Source organism: Myxine glutinosa, chromosome 6 (assembly GCF_964187855.1).
Source record: "Myxine glutinosa chromosome 6, kmMyxGlut1.1, whole genome shotgun sequence".
In the NCBI taxonomy this organism is placed as follows: Eukaryota; Metazoa; Chordata; class Myxini; order Myxiniformes; family Myxinidae; genus Myxine; species Myxine glutinosa.
The window spans coordinates 4,744,162-4,765,404 of NC_136266.1; the positions used below are offsets into that span (position 1 = coordinate 4,744,162).

Consider the following 21,243-nt stretch of genomic DNA (forward strand, 5'->3'; position numbering starts at 1 on the left):
TTTTCACCGAGAGACGAGAGGGAGTCCAAGAGTTGAGTCCGAAAGAAGTCCAGGGTTGAACTGCAGCTCGAGCCACCGAAACTGCATTTACTGCAGCTGGAGCCATTGAAACTGCATTTACTGCAGCTGGAGCCACTGAAACTGCATTTACTGCAGCTGGAGCCACCGAAACTGCAGCCACAGCAGCGTGAGGCCTGGACGGCAGTTTGGAGCAGGGCCGCGAAGGGGCGGCGGCTGCCCAACGAGTCGATCGGTTGCAGGACCAGTTGGACCTCCCTATCCCGCAAGCCATCCATCTCCCGCCAGTCCTATCATCATTCCCCGCGTGAGTCTGTCCTTGTTTGTTCTGTCGCTGGGTTAATTAAGACTGTAGGTAAGCTAGCGTTGCACTGTGTATCTAATCTCGTCTGTAAATAAACGTGACTGCTTTCTTCTTGATTATATGTGTAAATAATAAATCCAATTACCCTTTTCTCGTCTTATTCCTTTTCCTCTTTGCATTCGGTCGCTTTAGAGTTTTCCCGATTGAATAGCGGTGGCGCGATCCGGCCAAAGTTTGGGGCAAATCGGGTATTAGTCGGGGAATAACTGTTCGGTCGCGGTAATACCACCGCTCGGTCAAAATAACATCTTAACCGCGTCCGTAACAATATATTTGAAATGAGGGCAAATATAATGGAAAAGCAATTACATCTAAATCAGAGCCCATCACAAATGTCAAATCATCATTTTACCTTTCGTTTAATATATGCTGATGAATGTGCCGTTCATCACGTTTCTCAGTTAAGAATGATGAAGTTTAGGAAAAAGAAGAAGACTTACCACCAACTTCGACCGCTTCCGGAATTGTTTCAATATTTGTGTTCAAATATCTGGCGATTGTTTTGTATTTATTTATGCGAATATGTACTTGTATATAACTGTCATTAAAAAAAGGTTTAGGCACTAGAGAGCGATTTTTTTTTAAATATTAAAAAAAAAACGATTTTTTATTTTTTCCAATTTTTTTTTTTCCATCTAAAACACTCCCAGGCACTCACTGATGAACCTCTGAAAGCTTGACGAAGATCCGTTCAGCCATCTCTGAGAAAAATGGCGACACACAGACAGACACACACACACAGATAGATATATATACAACAACAACAACAACAACAGGCATTTTAAGGCCATTTTCCCTGCAAGAGCGGGGGTTAGCCTTGCGGTCCCCATGACAATGTTCTCCATTTTGCACTATTTTCTGCATCTCCCCTTGTTAACCCCCTTGCCCGCATTTCTTCTTCGACCATCTTTAGCCAAGTCTTTCTTGGTCTTCCCCGTCCTCTTCTTCCTTCTACATTCATTCCCATCACTCTTTTCAACCAGTCACTTTCATCCTTCCTCAACACATGACCAAACCATCTCAACCTGTTCCTCTTCACAGCATCCATCACAGGCTCTATTCCCATCATCTTTCGCAATTCATCATTTGTCTTCCTCTCTCTCAACGATACTCCACACATCCACCGAACCATTCGCATTTCCACCCTTTCCAGCCTTCGTTGCTGCTCTACGTTCATTAGCCATGTCTCACTCCCATAAATCATAACATTTCTCACACATGCAGCATACACCTTTCCCTTCAGCTTCAACGACACACCCCTCCTCGTCAGCACCCCACTCAGTTCCCGAAACTTCTTCCATGCACATCTCACTCGAGCAACCATTGCCGAGTCTGATCCACCTTCTCCATTCAGCATGTCGCCAAGGTAACAAAATGTTTTCACACCTTCCAGCTTCACGCCATCTCCAAGATCCAACTCAACATTTCCTCCATGTGCAGCTCCCTCTGTGCACACCTTACACTTGAATGTAGCTGCCACACTGGTTAATGACCCTCTCAAACCACTACATTTTTGATGAACCCACTCAGAGCACATTGTACATTGCATGGAATTCACTCCGACACCCTTCCTGTACACAGCACACGGCCACTTCCCAGTTCTTTCCACCTCACCACATGCTTTACCACTTGCCATCACCTTCATTTTTCCGATATTCACCTTCAGACCTTTTGTCTCCATACATTCCTTCCACTTGTTCATCTTCTCCTTCAGTCCATCCATACTTTCTGCAATCAACACCAGATCATCTGCATACAACAACTCCCACAGTAAACCCTCCTTTACGTTCTGAGCCAGCACCTCCATCACAGCTATAAATAGTAGTGGACTTAGTACCGACCCCTGATGCACTCCCACCTTCACCTCAAACTCACCACTGTTCCCGTCCTTCGTCCTTACAGCTGTGCGCGCTCTTTTGTACATTGCCATCACTACTCTGATCAACCATTCCTCCACTCCTAACTTCCTCAATGCCCATGTCACTAGTTCACGTGGAACCCTATAGAATGCTTTCTCCAGATCAACAAACCCAAGAAACAACTTATTCCTCTTCTCCATATACTTCTCCTACAACTGCCTCACAATGAAAAGCGCGTCTGTCGTTCCTCTTCCTGGCATAAATCCAAACTGCATTTCGTCAATCTTCACTTTCTTCCTTATCCTCCTCTCCAACACCCTTTCCAATACCTTCATTCCATGCTCCAATAACTTTATCGCTCGATACGAGCCACAGTCCAGAGGAACATCTTTCCCCTTGTATAGAGGGACGAGGGTACTCAGTTCCCAATCCACTGGAATGCGGCCTTCTTTCACCACCAGATTGCAGATCTCTGTCATTCTCTTCACACCCCAATTTCCCGCTGCCTACAACATATCTCCCACAACTCCTGTCGGCCCTCCTGCTTTTCTACTCTTCATTGCTTTTATCGCTTCCTCAATTTCCTTCTCGGTTATCTTCTCTCCCGGTCCTAAAACTGGGTTACTCTCTATGTTGCCATCCCATTCATTCTCTGCATTCAACAGTATTTCCATATATCTCTTCCATCTTCCTTTAATTCCATCTGGGTCCACAACGATTTGTCCCACTTCATCCTTCAAGCAACTCACCCCCATCACATCACACCTCTCTTTCGCTATCTGCTTTGCAATCCTGAATACCGCTCTCTGACCCTCTTGCGAATCCAAGCGTTCTCCGAACATTTTCCTACATGCCTCCTGTGCCTTTGCTACCTCTTTCTTTGCAGCCTTCTTGGCTGCCTTATAACTTTCATGCTCTGCCTTTTCTGCCCCCATACCCTTCACCTTCTGCTACTTTTTGAACTTCTTCCTCTTCTCGTCAATCTTCTTTCGAACTTCATCATCCCACCACCATGTTTCCGAGTGCTTTTGTCCATCCACATACCTCACCAACAGCTCCCAACAGACTATCTTTCATTGACATCCAACCACTTTCAAGCTCAACCACATCATCCTCCACCATACTCAGCCTCTCTTTTAATGCCTCCCTCACTGTCACCTCTTTCAACCTCCACACCTTCATTTTCGGTTGGTACTTCACCCGCCGAGCTCTCCTCGCACCTTTCACCCTTATGTCGCAGACGCCCAAGTGGTGATCTGAAACAGCCTCCTCCCCCGGGATCACCTTTGTGTCCCGGAGGTGCCCCCTATCTCGCCTACGCACCAGCAGCTAGTCAACGGTTGTCGCCGACCCACCTGACGTGTATGTAACAAGCTTATTATCCTCTTTCTGGAACTGAGTATGACAAATCAACAAATCAGCTCCATCAGAAACTCCAAAACCCTTTCACCTTCTCCATTTCTCACACCATAACCGTAACCCCCATGAACTCCCTATATATATATATTTATCATGTCCACCAATACAAGAGAGGAGGTTGAGAAATGGATCGTACAAGTTGAAGCTTGTATTACTGATATCCGGGACTGGATGAATCGTAGCTATTTAAAACTCAATGATGAGCAGACTGAGTTCCTTCTTTTAGGCTCAAGGTCACAGCTTGCTAAAGTCAATGTCCCCCACGTTAAGTTCGGTTACGCTCGCATTGCACCAGTCGATTGGGCAAGGATTCTGGGGGTGATCTTCGACTCCAAAATGACAATGGGGTTACACGTGGCTATTTTCGTGAAACTAGCTTACAACACCCTTCGCAATCTTCGATCTATTAGACAATACTTAACAAAACGGGCCACTGAACAATTAGTTCATGTCTTACTCTACGGCCTTCCAAAATTCCCGATTCAACAACTGCAGAAAATACAGAATGCATTGGCTCATCTATTCAAGTTGTGAAAAATTTAAGTAGTCATGGACCTTCCCACTATAAAATGCAGTGAATTAGTGTTTAAATCAAGTCCTTAGCCTAAACCAATTTTGAGTTACACTGTAAGAAAGGAAGAAGAAGAAGAAGAACAGAATTACAATCTGGCTATCTTGAGTCGGTTAGTTTTGTAGCTCAGCAAAGATGTCCAAAGATTTAATATGTGTTGTTGGATGTGAAATGTGTACCCTGTGTACACATTTGAATACAGAGAATGAATGGGATGGCAACATAGAGAGTAACCCAGTTTTAGGACCGGCAGAGAAGATAACTGAGAAGGAGGTTGAGGAGGCGATAAAAGCAATGAAGAGTAGAAAAGCGGGAAGGCCGCCGGGAGTTGTGGGAGATATGTTGAAGGCAGCAGGAAGTTGGGGGGTGAAGAGAATGACAGAGATCTACAATCTGGTGGTGAAAGAAGGCCGCATTCCAGTGGTTTGGGAACTGAGTACCCTCGTCCCTCTATACAAGGGGAAAGGTGGCCCTCTGGAGTGTGGCTCGTACCGAGCGATAAAGTTATTGGAGCATGGAATGAAGGTATTGGAAAGGGTGTGGAGAGGAGGATAAGGAAGAAGGTGAAGATCGACGAAATGCAGTTTGGATTTATGCCAGGAAGAGGAACGACAGACGCGCTCTTTATTGTGAGGCAGTTGCAGGAGAAGTACATGGAGAAGAGGAATAAGTTGTTTCTTGGGTTTGTTGATCTGGAGAAAGCATTCGATAGGGTTCCACGCGAAGTATTGACATGGGCATTGAGGAAGTTAGAAGTGGAGGAATGGTTGATCAGAGTAGTGACGGCAATGTACAAAAGAACGCGCACAGCTGTAAGGACGAAGGACGGGAACAGTGGTGAGTTTGAGGTGAAGGTGGGAGTGCATCAAGGGTGGGTACTAAGTCCACTACTATTTGTAGCTGTGATGGAGGTGCTGGCTCAGAACGTAAAGGAGGGTTTACCGTGGGAGTTGTTGTACGCAGATGATCTGGTGTTGATTGTGGAAAGTATGGATGGACTGAAGGAAAAGATGAACAAGTGGAAGGAATGTATGGAGACAAAAGGTCTGAAGGTGAATATAGGAAAGACGAAGGTGATGGCAAGTGGTAAAGCATGTGGTGAGGTGGAAAGAACTGGGAAGTGGCCATGTGCTGTGTGCAGGAAGGGTGTCAGAGTGAACTCCATTCAATGTACAATGTGTGCTGAGTGGGTTCATCAAAAATGTAGTGGTCTGTGAGGGTCATTAACCAGTGTGGCAGCTGCATTCAAATGTAAGGTGTGCACAGAGGGAGCTGCAGATGGAGGAAATGTTGAGTTGGATCTTGGACACGGCGTGAAGCTTGAAGGTGTGAAAACATTTTGCTACCTCGGAGACATGCTGAATGGAGAAGGTGGATCAGACTCGGCAACGGTTGCGAGAGTGAGATGTGCATGGAAGAAGTTTCGGGAACTGAGTGGCGTGCTGATGAGGAGGGGTGTGTCGTTGAAGCTGAAGGGAAAGGGGTATGCTGCATGTGTGAGAAGTGTTATGATTTATGGGAGCGAAACATGGGTAATGAACGTAGAGCAGCAACGAAGGCAGGAAAGGGTGGAAATGCGAATGGTTCGGTGGATGTGTGGAGTATCGTTGAGAGAGAGGAAGACAAATGATGAATTGCGAAAGATTATGGGAATAGAGCCTGTGATTGATGCTGTGAAGAGAAAGGCTGAGATGGTTTGGTCATGTGTTGAGGAAGGATGAAAGTTACTGGTTGAGAAGAGTGATGGAAATGAATGTAGAAGGAAGTAGAGGACGGGGAAGACCGAGAAATACTTGGCTAAAGATGGTGGAAGAAGAAATGCGGGCAAGGGGGTTAACAAGGAGAGATGCAGAAAATAGGGCAAAATGGAGAAGATTGTCATGGGAGGGAGGGGACCGCAAGGCTAAACCCCGCTCTAGCAGGGAAAATGGCCGTAAAATGCATGTTGTTGTTGTTGTTGTTGTTGGATGTGAAATCTCCCACAGACAACTGGGAGTTACTTTATTGGTTGATAAGTTTGTATCTTGGTCGATTTTTTAGAGGATTATTGTTGAATAAACCTATGGAGTGTCCGTGCCATCCGTACATAGGAAGTTCAGTAACCTCCTGAAAAAGAGGGTTAATGACCGCATTCCTCACCTTTCCTCAGTGTTATAAAAAATATATAACCACCTTTAGAGGCCATTTTTCCCCGCAAAGCGGGGGTTGGCCTTTTTCGGGAACCATGGTTGTTGTTGTTTTTTGGTCCCCTTTTTGAAGCAACGTTTTACGGCCGGATGCCCTTCCTGACGCCAACCCTTTTTGCCGCCTTTAACGACAAACAGGGAATTACCAGTGAACTGGTACTCAATTAGCCGACCTCGGAAGGATGACAGGCTGAGTCAACCCCCCTGGCGTTAATTCAGCGATCGACCGGGATTCAAACCCAGGATCCTAGGATCCTAAGCCGGCACCCTAGCCGCTAGCCCAACACCAGAGTTCTAGCCCAACTGAGGTTTCCTCAGTGTTCACACTCAAAAAACAATACCTGCATCAGATGTCACTTAAAACTGTTGCAAAAGGTGGAACAACAAATGTTAACAGATTAATAATCCACAGCAACCAATCACATGAAAGAACACAAGAGAGATTGCCAAAAAAAACAAAAAACTGACTCAGGGTGCAAGCAGATATGGCCGTAGTTGCGGTGGGAAGGCGGGCCTCCTTCGGTCCAGGCCGGTCCTCTGTGGGCACCGCATTGGATTTGGGAGCCACTGGGGAGGTGAGCTGTGTAGTGACACACGGATGTTGTAACATTCACTGAAAGTTTGTAAAATGATGCAGTGGCACCAAGGAGCAGTAAAAAGGCATCATTATAACTCAGGACAGGCAAGGTAAACAATGCAAGCCATCGGACAGAAGAAAAACTTGCTTCCTTTCGAGGACAAGGTTCATCGAACTCAAAACTAGAGAAATTAACAACGTTAACAGTTTGTGAGAGAGGACAAGGATCCGCTGAGACAACCAAAAAAAAAGCTCACCGTTGTTTCATCATCATCCGAGTTGTCAAACAGGTTGTCCAGGTCCTTCATAGATACCTGCAGGATTTCGATGCAGGTAAGGCTGGTAGAGGAGGGTCGGCGGCAAGGATCTGGAGGTTGAGAGGAGTGAAGGGAGGGAGGGTGTGCCTCCCCTTTCAGCACGACATGGAAGAATTTACAAGCACAGCAGTAGACATAATATTCTTACACACCCCGATCACAACATCCATTTGGGAACACAAAGAGGTTACTTGGTCAATCACCAGAAAAATTACAAAGTGCATTAGCAATGAGCAAAATTAAAATCACTGTTGGTAAAACAGAAATAACAAGAAAGAGCAATCAGAGATTGCAGACCCTCGCCAGGATGTGCTTTCAGTGGTTTTTAAGGCTTTTGTGTGAAAACAAATATGGTGGCAGAACCACGTGACCAATCATCAACATCTGTTTTTTTCTCCACCAATTTATGCCTATATGACGCTCAAGAAATTTTTCATCTTGATAGGATGAAGTTTTATACTTGTCGAATTATGACGTCATCATGGAGGAACCTATGACATCATTATGAACATATTTTATTCCCCATGGAGAGTTCTTTACAATGAGCCATGTATTAATTTTTTTCCTATTCAGCGCTTTCGGTGATATAGAGGTGCAAAGTTTTTCGGTTTTTCCAAGATGGCGGCCGAACCACGTCACCTATGACGTCATAATTATCATTAAAAATTCTACAGGTGGAGTTGCACCTATGGTGAAAATTTCCTGTCACTCAGACCAACAGTTGCAGAGAAAATCATATTTATTCTGTGCGGACAAACAGACAAATAAACAGACAGACAGACGGACTCAAATGCAATAACCTCTCCTGAGGCGAGGGTAACAAGAAAGAGCAATAAAAGACAGCAGACACTCGGCAGGACGTGTTTTCAGTGTTTCTTTCAGGCTTTTGTGTTAAAACAAATATGGCGGGCGAACCACATGACCGATAACGTCATCGTTAATTTTTTTTCTCCACCAATTTATCCCTAGATGATGCTCAAGAAATTTCATCTTAATCGGATGAAGCTTTGTACTTGTCGAATTATGACGTCATAATGGAGGCAGCTATGACATCATCATTAACATATGTTAATCCACATGGAGAGATCTTTACAATGAGCCATGTCTCCATTTTTTCTATGCAGCGTTTTCGGAGATATAGAGGTGCAAATTTTCTCGGTTTTTCCATGATGGCGGCCAAACCACGTGACTGATGGCGTCATAATTATCATTAAATAATTATACAGGTGGAATTGCACCTACGGTGAAAATTTCCTGTCAATCGAACCAACGGTTGCAGAGAAAATCATATTTATTCTGTGCGGAAAAACAAACAAACAAGAAGACGTCATGCAGAGCACAATACTTGCAAAATACGCCTCCCCCCCCCCCCCCCCCCACCCAAGAATTTTTTTTTTCCCACTGATACAGCAAATTGTCCATTTCATCAAGATCAAAATGACAATCTTGATCAAAGCTCGGGTCAATAGGAAGAAAAGTGACGATTTTTCAGATGAAAAATGGTGATTTTGGAAGGTTGACCTTGAGTTGATCTTTGACCTTTTGACCTCAAAAATAGTTAGTTTCCCTATTTAGTGACTCAATGTGCAAATGCTGTTCAATTTTCAAGTCAATCGGATGAAAATTGAGGATTTTTGAAACTTGGCCTATGTTGACCTCAAAAATAGTTGGTGGTTGAATTCAGTCACCATATATGCAAATCCTCTTAGAATTTAAAGACAATCGGATGAAAATTGATGATTTTAGAAATTCGGCCTATGTTGACCTTTTGGCCTATATTCACCAAAAATATAATTTGTGGTTGAATTCAGTAACCAGATATGCAAATGCTCTTCAAATTTCAAGTCAATCGGATGAAAATTGATGATTTTAGAAATTCGGCCTATGTTGACCTCAAACATACTTGGTGGTTGAATTCAGTGACCAGATATGCAAGTCCTCTTCCAATTTCAAGTCAATCGGATGAAAATTGAGGATTTTAGAAATTTGACAAAGTTGGTGACCTTTTGCCTATGTTGACGTTTAGACCTTTTGCCCCCCAAAACAATAGGCTTCTTGCTTATGACCAACTCTACCATTTGGTGAAGTTTCGTGAAGATTGGTTAAATATTGTGACCTGCAGGCCGGTGACAAACAAAGAAACAAACAAGAAGACGTCATGCGTTGCAGGATACTTGCAAAATCCCCCCCCCCCCCCACCCCCCCAAAGTTTTCAATTGATACAGAAAATTGTCCATTTCATGAAGATTAGAATTTACAATCTTGATCAAAGCTCGGGACAACAGGATGAAAATTTACGATTTATCAGTTAAAAATGATTTTGGAAGGTTGACCTTGGGTTGGCCTTTGACCTTTTGACCTTAAAGTAGTTTGTTTCCCAATTCAATGAGGCACTATACAAATGCTGTTCAATTTTCAAGTCAATCGGATGAAAATTGAGGATATTAAAAATTTGGCCTATGTTGACCTTTTGGCCTATGTTGACCTCAAAAATAGATGGTGGTTGAATTCAGTGACCATATATATAAATCCTCTAAGAAGTTCAAGTCAATCAAATGAAAATGGGTGATTTTAGAAATTTGGCCAATGTTGACCTTTTGGCCTGTGTTTACCTAAAATATAATACGTGGTTGAATTCAGTGACCAGATATGCAAGTCCTCTTCAAATTTCAAGTCAATCAGATGAAAATTGAGGATTTTAGAAATGTGGCCCATGTTGACCTTTTGGCCCATGTTGACCTCAAATATACTTGGTGGTTGAATTCAGTGACCAGATATGCAAGTCCTCTTCAAATTTCAAGTCAATCGGATGAAAATTGAGGATTTTTGAAACTTGGCTTATGTTGATCTTTTGGCCTATATTCACCGAAAATATTATTTGTGGTTGAATTCAATGACCAGATATGCAACTGCTCTTCAAATAATTTCCAATCAGATGAAAATTGAGGATTTTAGAAAGTTGACCTATGTTGACCTTTTGGCCGATGTTGACCTCAAAAAATACTTGGTGGTTGAATTCAGTGACCAGATATGCAAGTGCTCTTCAAATTGCAAGTCAATCGGATGAAAATTGAGGATTTTAGAAATTTGGCCTATGTTGACCTTTTGGCCTATGTTCACCTAAATATAATTTGTGGTTGAATTCAGTGACCAGATATGCAAGTCCTCTTCAAATTTCAAGTCAATTGGATGAAAATTTAGGATTTTAGAAATTAGGCCTATGTTGACCTTTTGGCCGATGTTGACCTCAAAAATACTTGGTGGGTGAATTCAGTGAGCAGATATGCAAATGCTGTTCAATTTTCAAGTTAATCGGATGAAAATTGAGGATTTTAGAAATTTGGCCTATGTTGACATTTTGGACTATGTTGACCTAAAAAAATACTTGGTGGTTGAATTCAGTGACCAGATATGCAAGTACTCTTCAAATTTCAAGTCAATTGGATGAAAATTGAGGAATTTTTTTGTTTGTTTTTTTGGTATACAAGATCGAGGCTCGTGAAAGAGCAAACATTAATCACACAAAAAGACAAACCGACACACAAAACACAAAAAACAAGGGGAGCGGCAGACAAGATGGGGAGAGAGGGGGAAGGACACAAAAGAGAGGGGGAAGAGGGGGAAGGACACAAACACAACATTTGAGAGCAGGGACATCGGGAGGACTTGGGGGGAGGTGGGAGAGGAATAAAACATATTCAGGACTCTGGGGTGGGAGAGGAACACTGCAAGGACTCTGGGGTGAATTACCGGGGGTAGAAAAGATCAAGGTTTTCGATGGGGGAAGATAAGAGATGGTGGTGAACAGCTGTTTTAAAGACCTGGAGGGAGGAGTGGGATTGAAGGGAGTGGGGGAGTTTGTTCCAGAGGCGGGAGAAAAGGGGAATGAAAGAGTGAAGGTGAGCAGAGAGCCTAGACTTTGGCAGTTTAACCATAAGAGGGTTGCAGGCAGATTTTGTGCGACCTGAAGGAATATTGGGGGGACAGAGCACAGAGAGAGCTGGGGGAGCAAGGCCGGAGAGGAGTCGGTAGAAGACAGAAAGACCACCAACCTGCCTGCGGTGAGTGAGTGAAAGGCCCTCGGTGTTGACTACATCGCAGGAGATTCCAATGATTCTGAAAGCTTTGGCCTCAACAGCGTGAAGCCGAGCAAGGTGTGAGGCCAGCCGAGCAAGGCACCAGCCCCCAGAGGGGGGAACAGTATTCCATTGAGCTGCGGATGAAAGCCTTGTATGTGGTGAGGAGCTCAGGTGTGCCAAGGAAGGACTTCGCACGACGGAGGATGCCCAGTCGGCGACTGGCTTTGGAGGCCAGCTTGGAAATGTGGTTTTCCCAAGAAAGATCATGGCAGATAGTGAGACCCAAAAGCTTGAGCGACAGAACTTCTTGGAGAGGATTGTTGAGAAAGTAGATGGGAGGGTTGTCCAGTCGGTCCTTTCGGAGAGACATTGTAAGAGTGTGAGATTTGTCAGGATTGAAAGACATGTTCCACTTGTTTGACCAGTCTGTGATTTTGTCCAGGTCTGCAGAGAGTGAGGAGGCTGCAGACTGCCGATCTGAGGGATGAGGAATAGAGCGACAGAGAGTAGAGTCGTCAGCAAAGAGATAGAGAGGATTTTCAAGAGAGTCAGAGAGATCATTGATGAAGACCAGAAAAAGCACAGGGCCCAGAACACTACCTTGGGGAACTCCAGCCTGAACAGGAAGAGGAGATGAGAGAAACCCATTCAGGGCCACACGTTGACTACGACCAGAGAGGAAGTCCGCCAGCCATGCGTGGAGATTTCCATGGATACCAAAGGAGGAGAGTTTGGTGAGCAGAGCAGGGTGCCAGACCGTATGGAAGGCACGTGAAATGTCAAGGGAGACAGCTCTAATTTCCTGTTTGGCGTTGAGGACCTCCATCCATTGTTGAGAAAGCAGAAGCAGCATGTCCAGAGTAGAGTGACCAGGTCTGAAACCAAATTGATGATCAGAGATCAAGCCATTGGAGAAGAGGAAAGATTTAATATCTGAAGCAATGATGGATTCCATGACTTTGCTGATAATTGAGAGAAGGCTGATTGGTCTGTAGTTGCTGGGATCTGTTTTTGCACCTTTTTTGTGCAAACCGGTGATGTTGGCTGATTTCCAAGCAGATGGCAGATGACCTTGAGCAAAAGAGAGGGTGAAGAGAACAGAAAGAGGGAGTGAAAGAGCAGAAGAACATGATTTTAGGACCCGTGGGCTGATGCCGTCAGGACCAGTTGCAGAATCAGAGTCGAGGGTTGACAGAAACTTTTCCACCTTGTCAGGAGGAAAGGACACAGAGTCCAGGAGCAGCTGGGTACGACTGGGTACGGTGGGTACAGAGAGGGATGGGTTTGGGACACAAGATTTAGAGGCAAACACAGAGTTGAGGCATTCAGCTTTTTCACGTGCGGAGTCAGCCGTTAAGCCGTTTGAGGTGAGGGAGGGGATGGAGGGGGAACAAACACCAGAAACAGATTTGACCAGACGCCACCAGGATTTGGAAGAGGGAGACAGATAAGAGAGTTCGGTCTTGAGAATGGTGAGATATTGTTTCCTGGCTCTCCTGAGGGTGGACACACACTTGTTTCGGGCTTTGTGAAAGGAAATGAGATTTCCTTCCGTTGGATTTGCTTTCCAGGAGACGAAAGCAAGTTGTTTCAGGGCAACAGCCTCACCACAAGATTCCGTGTACCATGGACGGGAGGAAGGGTATGACAACTGAAGACGAGATGGTATAAATCTGTGCATGAGAGAGAGCAATTTACTTTGAAAGAATTCCCAGGATGAGTTGATGTCAGAGGCGGTAGAGATGGGAGACCAGTCCAGATGATTGATGGCTGCTAGACCGTGCCAGTTGGCCTGAGTGAAATGCCAGACTCGGCGACGCTGAGGAGGCTCTCTGAGAATGGTCAGAGAGATGTCCACTTTGACAAGCACATGATCAGATGAGCCGATTGGAGCAGAAGAAGAGCAGCAGACATTTTCAGGGAAGTTTGTCATAACCAAATCCAGAAGAGAAGATGCTCCGTTGACTGAGATCCGGGTCGGGAAATTGACAGATTGTGTCAGTCCCAGTGAGTCGCAGAAGTCCTTTGCTGAAGAGCCATGGCTGGTGAGAGAGGTACCCACCCCCAGCCAACTGGCATGGTGACAATTGAAATCACCACATATGAGGAAGAGAGAGTTGGGATGGGTAGATAGAAGTTGGTCCATATTATCAGACAGTGAGATGTAGATGGAGTCATAGCTGTTTGGTGGACGGTACAACACACATATGAACAAAAGGTGGGAGCGAAGGGGAAGCCGTAGCCAAAGGTATTCCTGGGGGTGAGGTGGAGAGAGGGCAGTGGAGGGCGAGTGAGGAAGAGAGTTTTTTATAAAGATAGCAACCCCACCTCCAGGACGAGGCTCAGGTCTATCATACCGGAGGAGGGAGTAACCTGGGAGAGATACCAAGACATCAGAGACATCATGAAGGAGGAAAGTTTCTGTAAAGCAGATCACATCTGGTTTGTCAGAAGCAACCTGTATGGAGAGGTCAGTCAAGTTTGAGCGAAGGCCCCGGATGTTTGAGGTCCATACCATTAATGAAGAGGAAGGGGGAGCATCGGGTCCAGAACAGGGGGGGGAGGGGTAGGGTAAGATGTGGAAGAGGAGAAAGAGGTAGGGAGAGCTGTTGAAGGTGTGTCAGAGATTTCAGAGATTTCAGAATAGCTTGGAGAAAGGGAAGAATGGGGCGAACAAAAGGTTTGATGGAGATTGGGTGAGGCACAGTGAGGTGTTATTTGAGGAGGGGGAAGAGCGAGGCAGAAGGTTTGGGGAGATGAAGGTGAAAGTTGGAAGGGGGAAGAAGCAGGGAGGATGCTTTGAGGAGGAGGGGTGAGAGGGGAGTCTAGGAGGGGAGGAGCGAGGGAGAGTCTCGGAGGGGAGGGGTGTGGGGGGAGTTTAGGAGGGAGGGGAGGGAAGGGGAAAGGGGGGAGATTTGAAAGGGATGGGTGATGGGGAGGATTTGGAGGGGAGGGGTGAGATTGGATTTTGAAAAGTGTACGATTCATGGGAAACGAACATTTTTTGCAAAATGAGTTTGAGACCTTCGAGTCAAAAATACGTTTGAGGACACTGGAGGAGGGGTGGAGTTCTGGATAGTTTAGGGAATGTAGAAAGGAGGAACTGTAAGAGATGGTATTATATATATTTTTTGGAATGAATAGATTTGGTGAGCAAGACGAAAGCATCCTTTTGTAGGAAAAGAAGAAAAGGGTGTTATAATATATGAGAGAAAATAGTTGTTCAGGGGAGAGATTATACATTTCTAGCCGCGTGATCGCGAACGAAGAACGAACGAACAAAAAGAACAACAAAGAAACGAATAAGACCTGGGAAGGAAATATTTTTTGGGGGGGTTTTTTTTTTTGTTTGTGAGTACAGATATTAAACAAGGAGGTACGGGGTGAACGACTGGTACGAAACAGAGAACGAAAATAATTTCAGCGCATTCGACGAATCGCTGAGAGAAAAAACCACAAGGTCGGAGACGGTACGGTAGTCTAAGCCTACGAGTACTAGGCCGCAGAATACTCGATACCATTAACCGACGATTGTGTATACGTGTACGAAAAATTAGCACCGAAAATTTTCCAAAAGATACGCTATAGGTACACACACCGAAAGATAGATACAGTCTCGACAAAAACACGATTGTGATAGATCACTTAGCTTCGAGAGCGTGAGCGCATGGAGCAGCTTCGAAAAGACGTGACCTCGCCGTGATCTCGCGAGATCTCTCCAAAGAGATAAACAATCTCCAAAGAGATAAACAATTTCTACAAGATTGTAGAAATTTGGCCTATGTTGACCTTTTGGCCTATGGTGACCTCAAAAATACTTGGTGGTTGAATTCAGTGACCAGATATGCAAGTACTCTTCAAATTTCAAGTCAATTGGATGAAAATTGAGGATTTTAGAAATTTAGCAAAGTTGGTGACCTTTGGCCTATGTTGACCTTTTGACCTATTGACCCCAAAAACAATAGGCTTCTTGCTTTTGGCCAACTCTACCATTTGGTGAAGTTTCGTGAAGATCGGTTGAAAATTGTGACCTGTAGGCCAGTGACAAACAAACAGACAAGCAAGAAGACGTCATGCGTAGCACAATACTTGCAAAATCCGCCCCCCCCCCCCCCACCCCAAAAAAGTTTTCCAAACACACAGCAAATTGTCCATTTCATGAAGATTAAAATTTACAATCTTGATCAAAGCTCGGGTCAACAGGATGAAAAGTGATGATTTTTCAGATGAAAAATGATGATTTTGGAAGGTTGACCTTGAGTTGACCTTTGACATTTTGACCTCAAAAATAGTTAGTTTCCCTATTTAGTGACTCAATGTGCAAATGCTGTTCAATTTTCAAGTCAATCGGATGAAAATTGAGGATATTAAAAATTTGGCCTATATTGACCTTTTGGCCGATGTTGACCTCAAAAATAGATGGTGGTTGAATTCAGTGACCATATATACACAAAGAATTAAGTTAAGCACCCCTACACAACGAATTAAGGTAAGCACCCCCTAATATATATTCTTTGTGTATATGTATACATTGGCATATATTCTAAGGTATGTGAGATCAAATAATGATTGGTATGACATTAGCAATTATCCATTGATGAAATTGAGTGATCAAAGTGAAAAAAAGTGATTGGTTGAGTCAGTGATCCGATCACGTGGGTCCTACACACGTTATTAACGCAAAGATCGCTAGAGGTCTTCTCAGAACAATGACTGTACGTTAGAAAACATAAACGTCATCCACACTGTCCGTGATGGACCTATAGCTCCATACTTAAATTGAGGTGAAAATATGCCTAAAATTCCCAAATAATTTCACCTTAAATTATTCAGAATAAAATATTGAAAACGGCATGATTGATATGTTTTTATGTGACCATAATATCACTTCTCCAGAAAATATAGCAATATCATGGGTATATTACACTGTTTTGACGACAACAAACTTGTAATGTGCGAGGTTGTAAAAAAACGGGGGGGGGTGCTTAACTTAATTCTTTGTGTACATATAAATCCTCTTGGAAGTTCAAGTCAATCAAATGAAAATTGGTGATTTTAGAAATTTCGCCGATGTTGACCTTCTGGCCTGTGTTTACCTAAAATCTAATACGTGGTTGAATTCAGTGACCAGATATGCAAGTCCTCTTCAAATTTCAAGTCAATTGGATGAAAATTGTGGATTTTAGAAATTTGGCCTATGTTGACCTTTTGGCCTATGTAGACCTCAAAGATACTTGGTGGTTGAATTCAGTAACAGGATATGCAAGTCCTCTACAAATTTCAAGTCAATCGGATGAAAATTGAGGATTTTAGAAATTTGGCCTATGTTGACCATTTGGCCTATGCTGACCTAAAAAATGCTTGGTGGTTGAATTCAGTGACCAGCTATGCAAGTCCTCTTCAAATTTCAAGCCAATTGGATGAAAATTGAGGATTTTAGAAATTTGGCCTATGTTGACCTTTTGGCCTATGTTGACCTCAAAAATACTTGGTGGTTGAATTCAGTGACCAGATATGCAAGTACTGAGGATTTTAGAAATTTGGCCTATGTTGACCTTCTGGCCTATGTTGACCTCAAAAATACTTGTTGGTTGAATTTAGTGACCAGATATGCAAGTCCTCTTCAAATTTCAAGTCAATCGGATGAAAATTGAGGATTTTAGAAATTTAGCAAAGTTGGTGACCTTTGGCCTATGTTGACCTTTTGACCTATTGACCCCCAAAACAATAGGTTTCTTGCTTTTGACCAACTCTACCACTTTGTGAAGTTTTGTGAAGATCTGTTGAAAATTGTGACCTGTAGGCCGGTGACAAACAAACAAACAAACAAGAAAACGTCATGCATAGCATGATACTTGCAAAATCCACCCTCCCCCAAAAGTTTTCCAATGATACATGATGGCCTATGTTGACCTTTTGGTGTATGGTGACCTCAAAAATACTTGGTGGTTGAATTCAGTAACCAGATATGCAAGTCCTCTTCAAATTTCACATCAATTAGATGAAAATTTAGGATTTTAGAAATGTGGCCTATGTTGACCTTCCGATGTTGACCTCAAATATACTAGGTGGTTGAATTCAGTGACGATATATGCAAGTCCTATTCAAATTTCAAGTCAATCGGATGAAAATTGAGGATTTTAGAAATTTGGCCTATGTTGACCTTTTGGCCTATGTTGACATCAAATATAGTTTGTGGTTGAATTAAGTGACCAGATATGCAAGTCCTCTTCAAATTTCAAGTCAATTGGATGAAAATTGAGGATTTTAGAAATTTGGCCTATGTTGACCTTTTGGCCTATGTTGACCTCAAAGGTACTTGGTGGTTGAATTCATTGACCAGATATGCAAGTCCTCTTCAAATTTCAAGTCAATTGGATGAAAATTGAGGATTTTAGAAATTTGGCCTATGTTGACCTTTTGGCCTATGTTCACCTAAAATATAATTTGTGGTTGAATTCAGTGATGAGATATGCAAGTCCTTTTCAAATTTCAAGTCAATTGGATGAAATTTGAGGATTTTAGAAATTTGGCCTATGTTGACCATTTGGCCTATGTTGACCTCAAGAATACTTGGTGGTTGAATTCAGTGACCAGATGTGCAAGTACTCTCCAAATTTCAAGTCAATTGGATGAAAATTGAGGATTTTAGAAATTTGGCCTATGTTGACCATTTGGCCTATGTTGACTTCAAAAATTCTTGGTGGTTGAATTCAATGACCAGATATGCAAGTGGTCTTCAAATTTCAAGTCAATCGGATGAAAATTGAGGATTTTAGAAATTTAGCAAAGTTGGTGACCTTTGGCCTATGTTGACCTTTTGACCTATTGACCCCAAAAACAATAGGCTTCTGGCATTTGACCAACTCTACCACTTGGTGAAGTTTGGTGAAGATCGGTTGAAAATTGTGACCTGTAGGCCGGTGACAAACTAACAGAGTCACAAACACAACCGACCAATATACTTGAAAAATCTTCGATTTTGCAAGTAACAAACAAACAGACAGACAGACAAACAAACAGACAGAACCACAAACACAACCGACCAATATACTTGAAAAATCTTCGATTTTGCAAGTAACAAACAAACAAGAAGACATCATGCAGAGCACGACACTTGCAAAATCTGCTCCCACCTCGAAGGAAAAAAAATTCCATTGATACAGCAAATTGTCCATTTCATCAAGATTAAAATTGACGATCTTGATCAAAGCTCGGGTCAATAGGATGAAAAGTGACAATTTTTCAGATGAAAAATGATTTTAGAAATTTGAGCTTGAGTTGACCTTTTGACCTTAAAATAGTTTGTTTCCCAATTCAGTGAGGCACTATACAAATGCTGTTCGATTTTCAAGTCAATCAAATGAAAATTTATGATTTTTGAAGTTTGACCTTGAGTTGACCTTTGACCTTTTGACCTCAAAAATAATTGGTTTCCCAATTCAGTGAGGCAATATGCAAATGCTGTTCAATTTTCAAGTCAATCGGATTAAAATGGTGATTTTAGAAATATGACCTCCAGATGACCTTTGACCTCAAAATCAATAGGCCTCTCAATTGGGACGATCTCTACAACTTGGTGAAGTTTCGTGACGATCGGTTTAGGATTGTGACCTGTAGGCCGGTGACAAACAAACAGACAAACAGACTCAAATGCAATACCCTCTGCTCTGGCGAGGGGAACGAGAATGGCACTCGGGAGAGCGTGTACCTCCCCCAGGATGAACAGTTTACGTTTTGTAGACCAGATCTCTCACGAATTTGTAGACCAGAACGAGAATTCTCACCCATTCCCGGACCCGTGACCACATCACCCCCGTCCTTTACAAGCTTCACTGGCTCCCCATCCCCCAGAGAATCCAGTACAAAATCCTCCTCTTGACATACAAAGCCCTCCATAACCTGGCCCCATCCTACCTGGCTGACCTCCTCTCCAGACACACTCCCACCCGCAACCTCCGCTCTGCTGGTACCAACCTCCTGACCCCCTCCATCCGGACCAAATTCAGATCCTGGGGGGACAGGGCCTTCTCCATCGCTGCTCCCACCCTCTGGAACTCACTACCTCACACCATCAGAGACTCCTCCTCACTCACCACATTCAAAACATCACTAAAGACCCACCTGTTCAACACTGCATTCAACATTCAACCCACAGCATTTAACCCCTGACTATCTCTTCTCCTTCTCCCTCCTTTTGCTTTAAATATTTCCCTATTGATTCTTGTCTTTTTGCAATTGTTGTTTTCATGTATTGTTATGCATTATGTTTTCCACTCTGTCAAAGCGCCTTTGGGCTTCATGAAAAGCGCTATACAAAATAAATGAATTATTATTATTATTATTAGATCTGGATCCAGACCTGAACCAAAATCTAATAGGCTTCTTCTTGTCACCTGACCAACTCATCCACCAAGTTTTGTCATAACTCGTCCACAACTTTTTGAGATATTGTGCTATTCTTTCAAAAGTGAAGACCCACTCCATGAATTCCAGCATCCGGATTGGATTTTCACCGAAATCGAATAAATTCGTCCTCGTTACACACCCAACGTCTCCACCAAATTATGTCCGAATACGTCCGCAACTTTTTGAGATATCCCGCTCACAAACAAACAGACAGACACGGGTGAAAACAACCTCTGTTCACCTTTGAGGGTGAAGATAAAAATCAAAGGTCGTATTTCATTCATTCCTTCATTCATTGTCAAAATGGTCCCAGAGTTATTTGATACAAAGTGAGAAACGACGAGTTGCGGGTTCTTTGGGGGTGTCGATGCCAAAGGGTTTTCAGCAATAACTCCCCTTTCATTTAATAATACATTAACAATGAGGGCACAAACTGTAATATATATTATGATCACATATTTTACAATGCAAGCGTGTTTTACCGACTGCAAAGGAGAAATCGATTTGGAAGAAAATAACTATTTTGAAACAGGAGTCAAATATAAGAATGAATTGTTGCTTGAAGACAACAGCGTGACGATAGCTGCAGAATGTACGCTGCATCATGGTCGATTACCACCTCCGGTGAGGGTTTGTACAAAGCAGATGCTTATATTGTGGAATTTTGCATATCGAGTTTGCTTCGGTGGCCGCTCGAAAGCCTCTGGGTGAAGGGTAAACGGCCCCGCAAGCCTCGTCGAGCCCGATACGTGCCGGATGAACATCTCGGCAATATTCTCTCGCCAGTGCCAGTTATTCCATGCGTCTGTTCCCGACTCCATACACGGGGATGCTTCGTCCACCATCGGCCGCCCCTGCTCTGCCTATTATCGACCTGAGCTTCCACTGCCTGTAGACGTGAAGAATTCCTCAAACTTACTCCATATTCCTCCTCCTTGTTCCCTCAACTCTTGCCATGCATATTTAAGGATCATTTTCTGGTTTTAACTTGAAAACGAAATATCTCATTTGTGTGTGTGTGTATGTGTATTGTGTATTGTGTGTGTGTGTGTGCGTGTGTGTATATGTGTATCGTGTGTGTGTCTGTCTGTGTGTGTGTGTGTGTGTGTGTGTGTGTGTGTGTGTGTGTGTGTGTGTGTATAGGTATGTGTACATGTGTGTGTGTGCGTTGTGTGTGTGTGCGAGTGCGCTTGTGTGTTTCGTGCATGGTGTGTGTCCATAGTGTGTGTGTGTGTGTGTGTGTGTGTGTGTGTGTGTGTGTGTGTGTGTGTGTGTGTGTGTGTGTGTGTGTAGTGTGTGTAGTGTGTATGTGGTGTGTGCGCGTTGTGTGTGTGCGTGCGTGTTATGTGCATGGTGTGTGTCTATAGTGTGTGTGTGTGTGTGTGTGTGTGTGTGTGTGTGTGTGTGTGTGTGTGTGTGTGTGTGTGTGTGTGTGTAGGTATGT

The 21,243-nt window shown here is 43.5% G+C and overlaps 1 protein-coding gene across 4 annotated transcripts in view; it reads right to left on the minus strand.

The window, feature by feature from the left end:
* Positions 1–21,243, minus strand: part of LOC137429121 (mediator of RNA polymerase II transcription subunit 13-like) — a 302,240-nt gene that overhangs the window by 143,204 nt on the left and 137,793 nt on the right. For all 4 annotated transcript variants that reach the window (XM_078779570.1, XM_078779572.1, XM_078779571.1 and 1 more), the window contains exons 13-14: positions 7,252–7,361; positions 6,886–6,997 (exon numbers count right to left, since the gene is read on the minus strand). In XM_078779570.1, the coding sequence (XP_078635696.1) occupies positions 6,886–6,997; positions 7,252–7,361 (222 nt within the window). The remainder of the gene's footprint in view (positions 1–6,885; positions 6,998–7,251; positions 7,362–21,243) is intronic.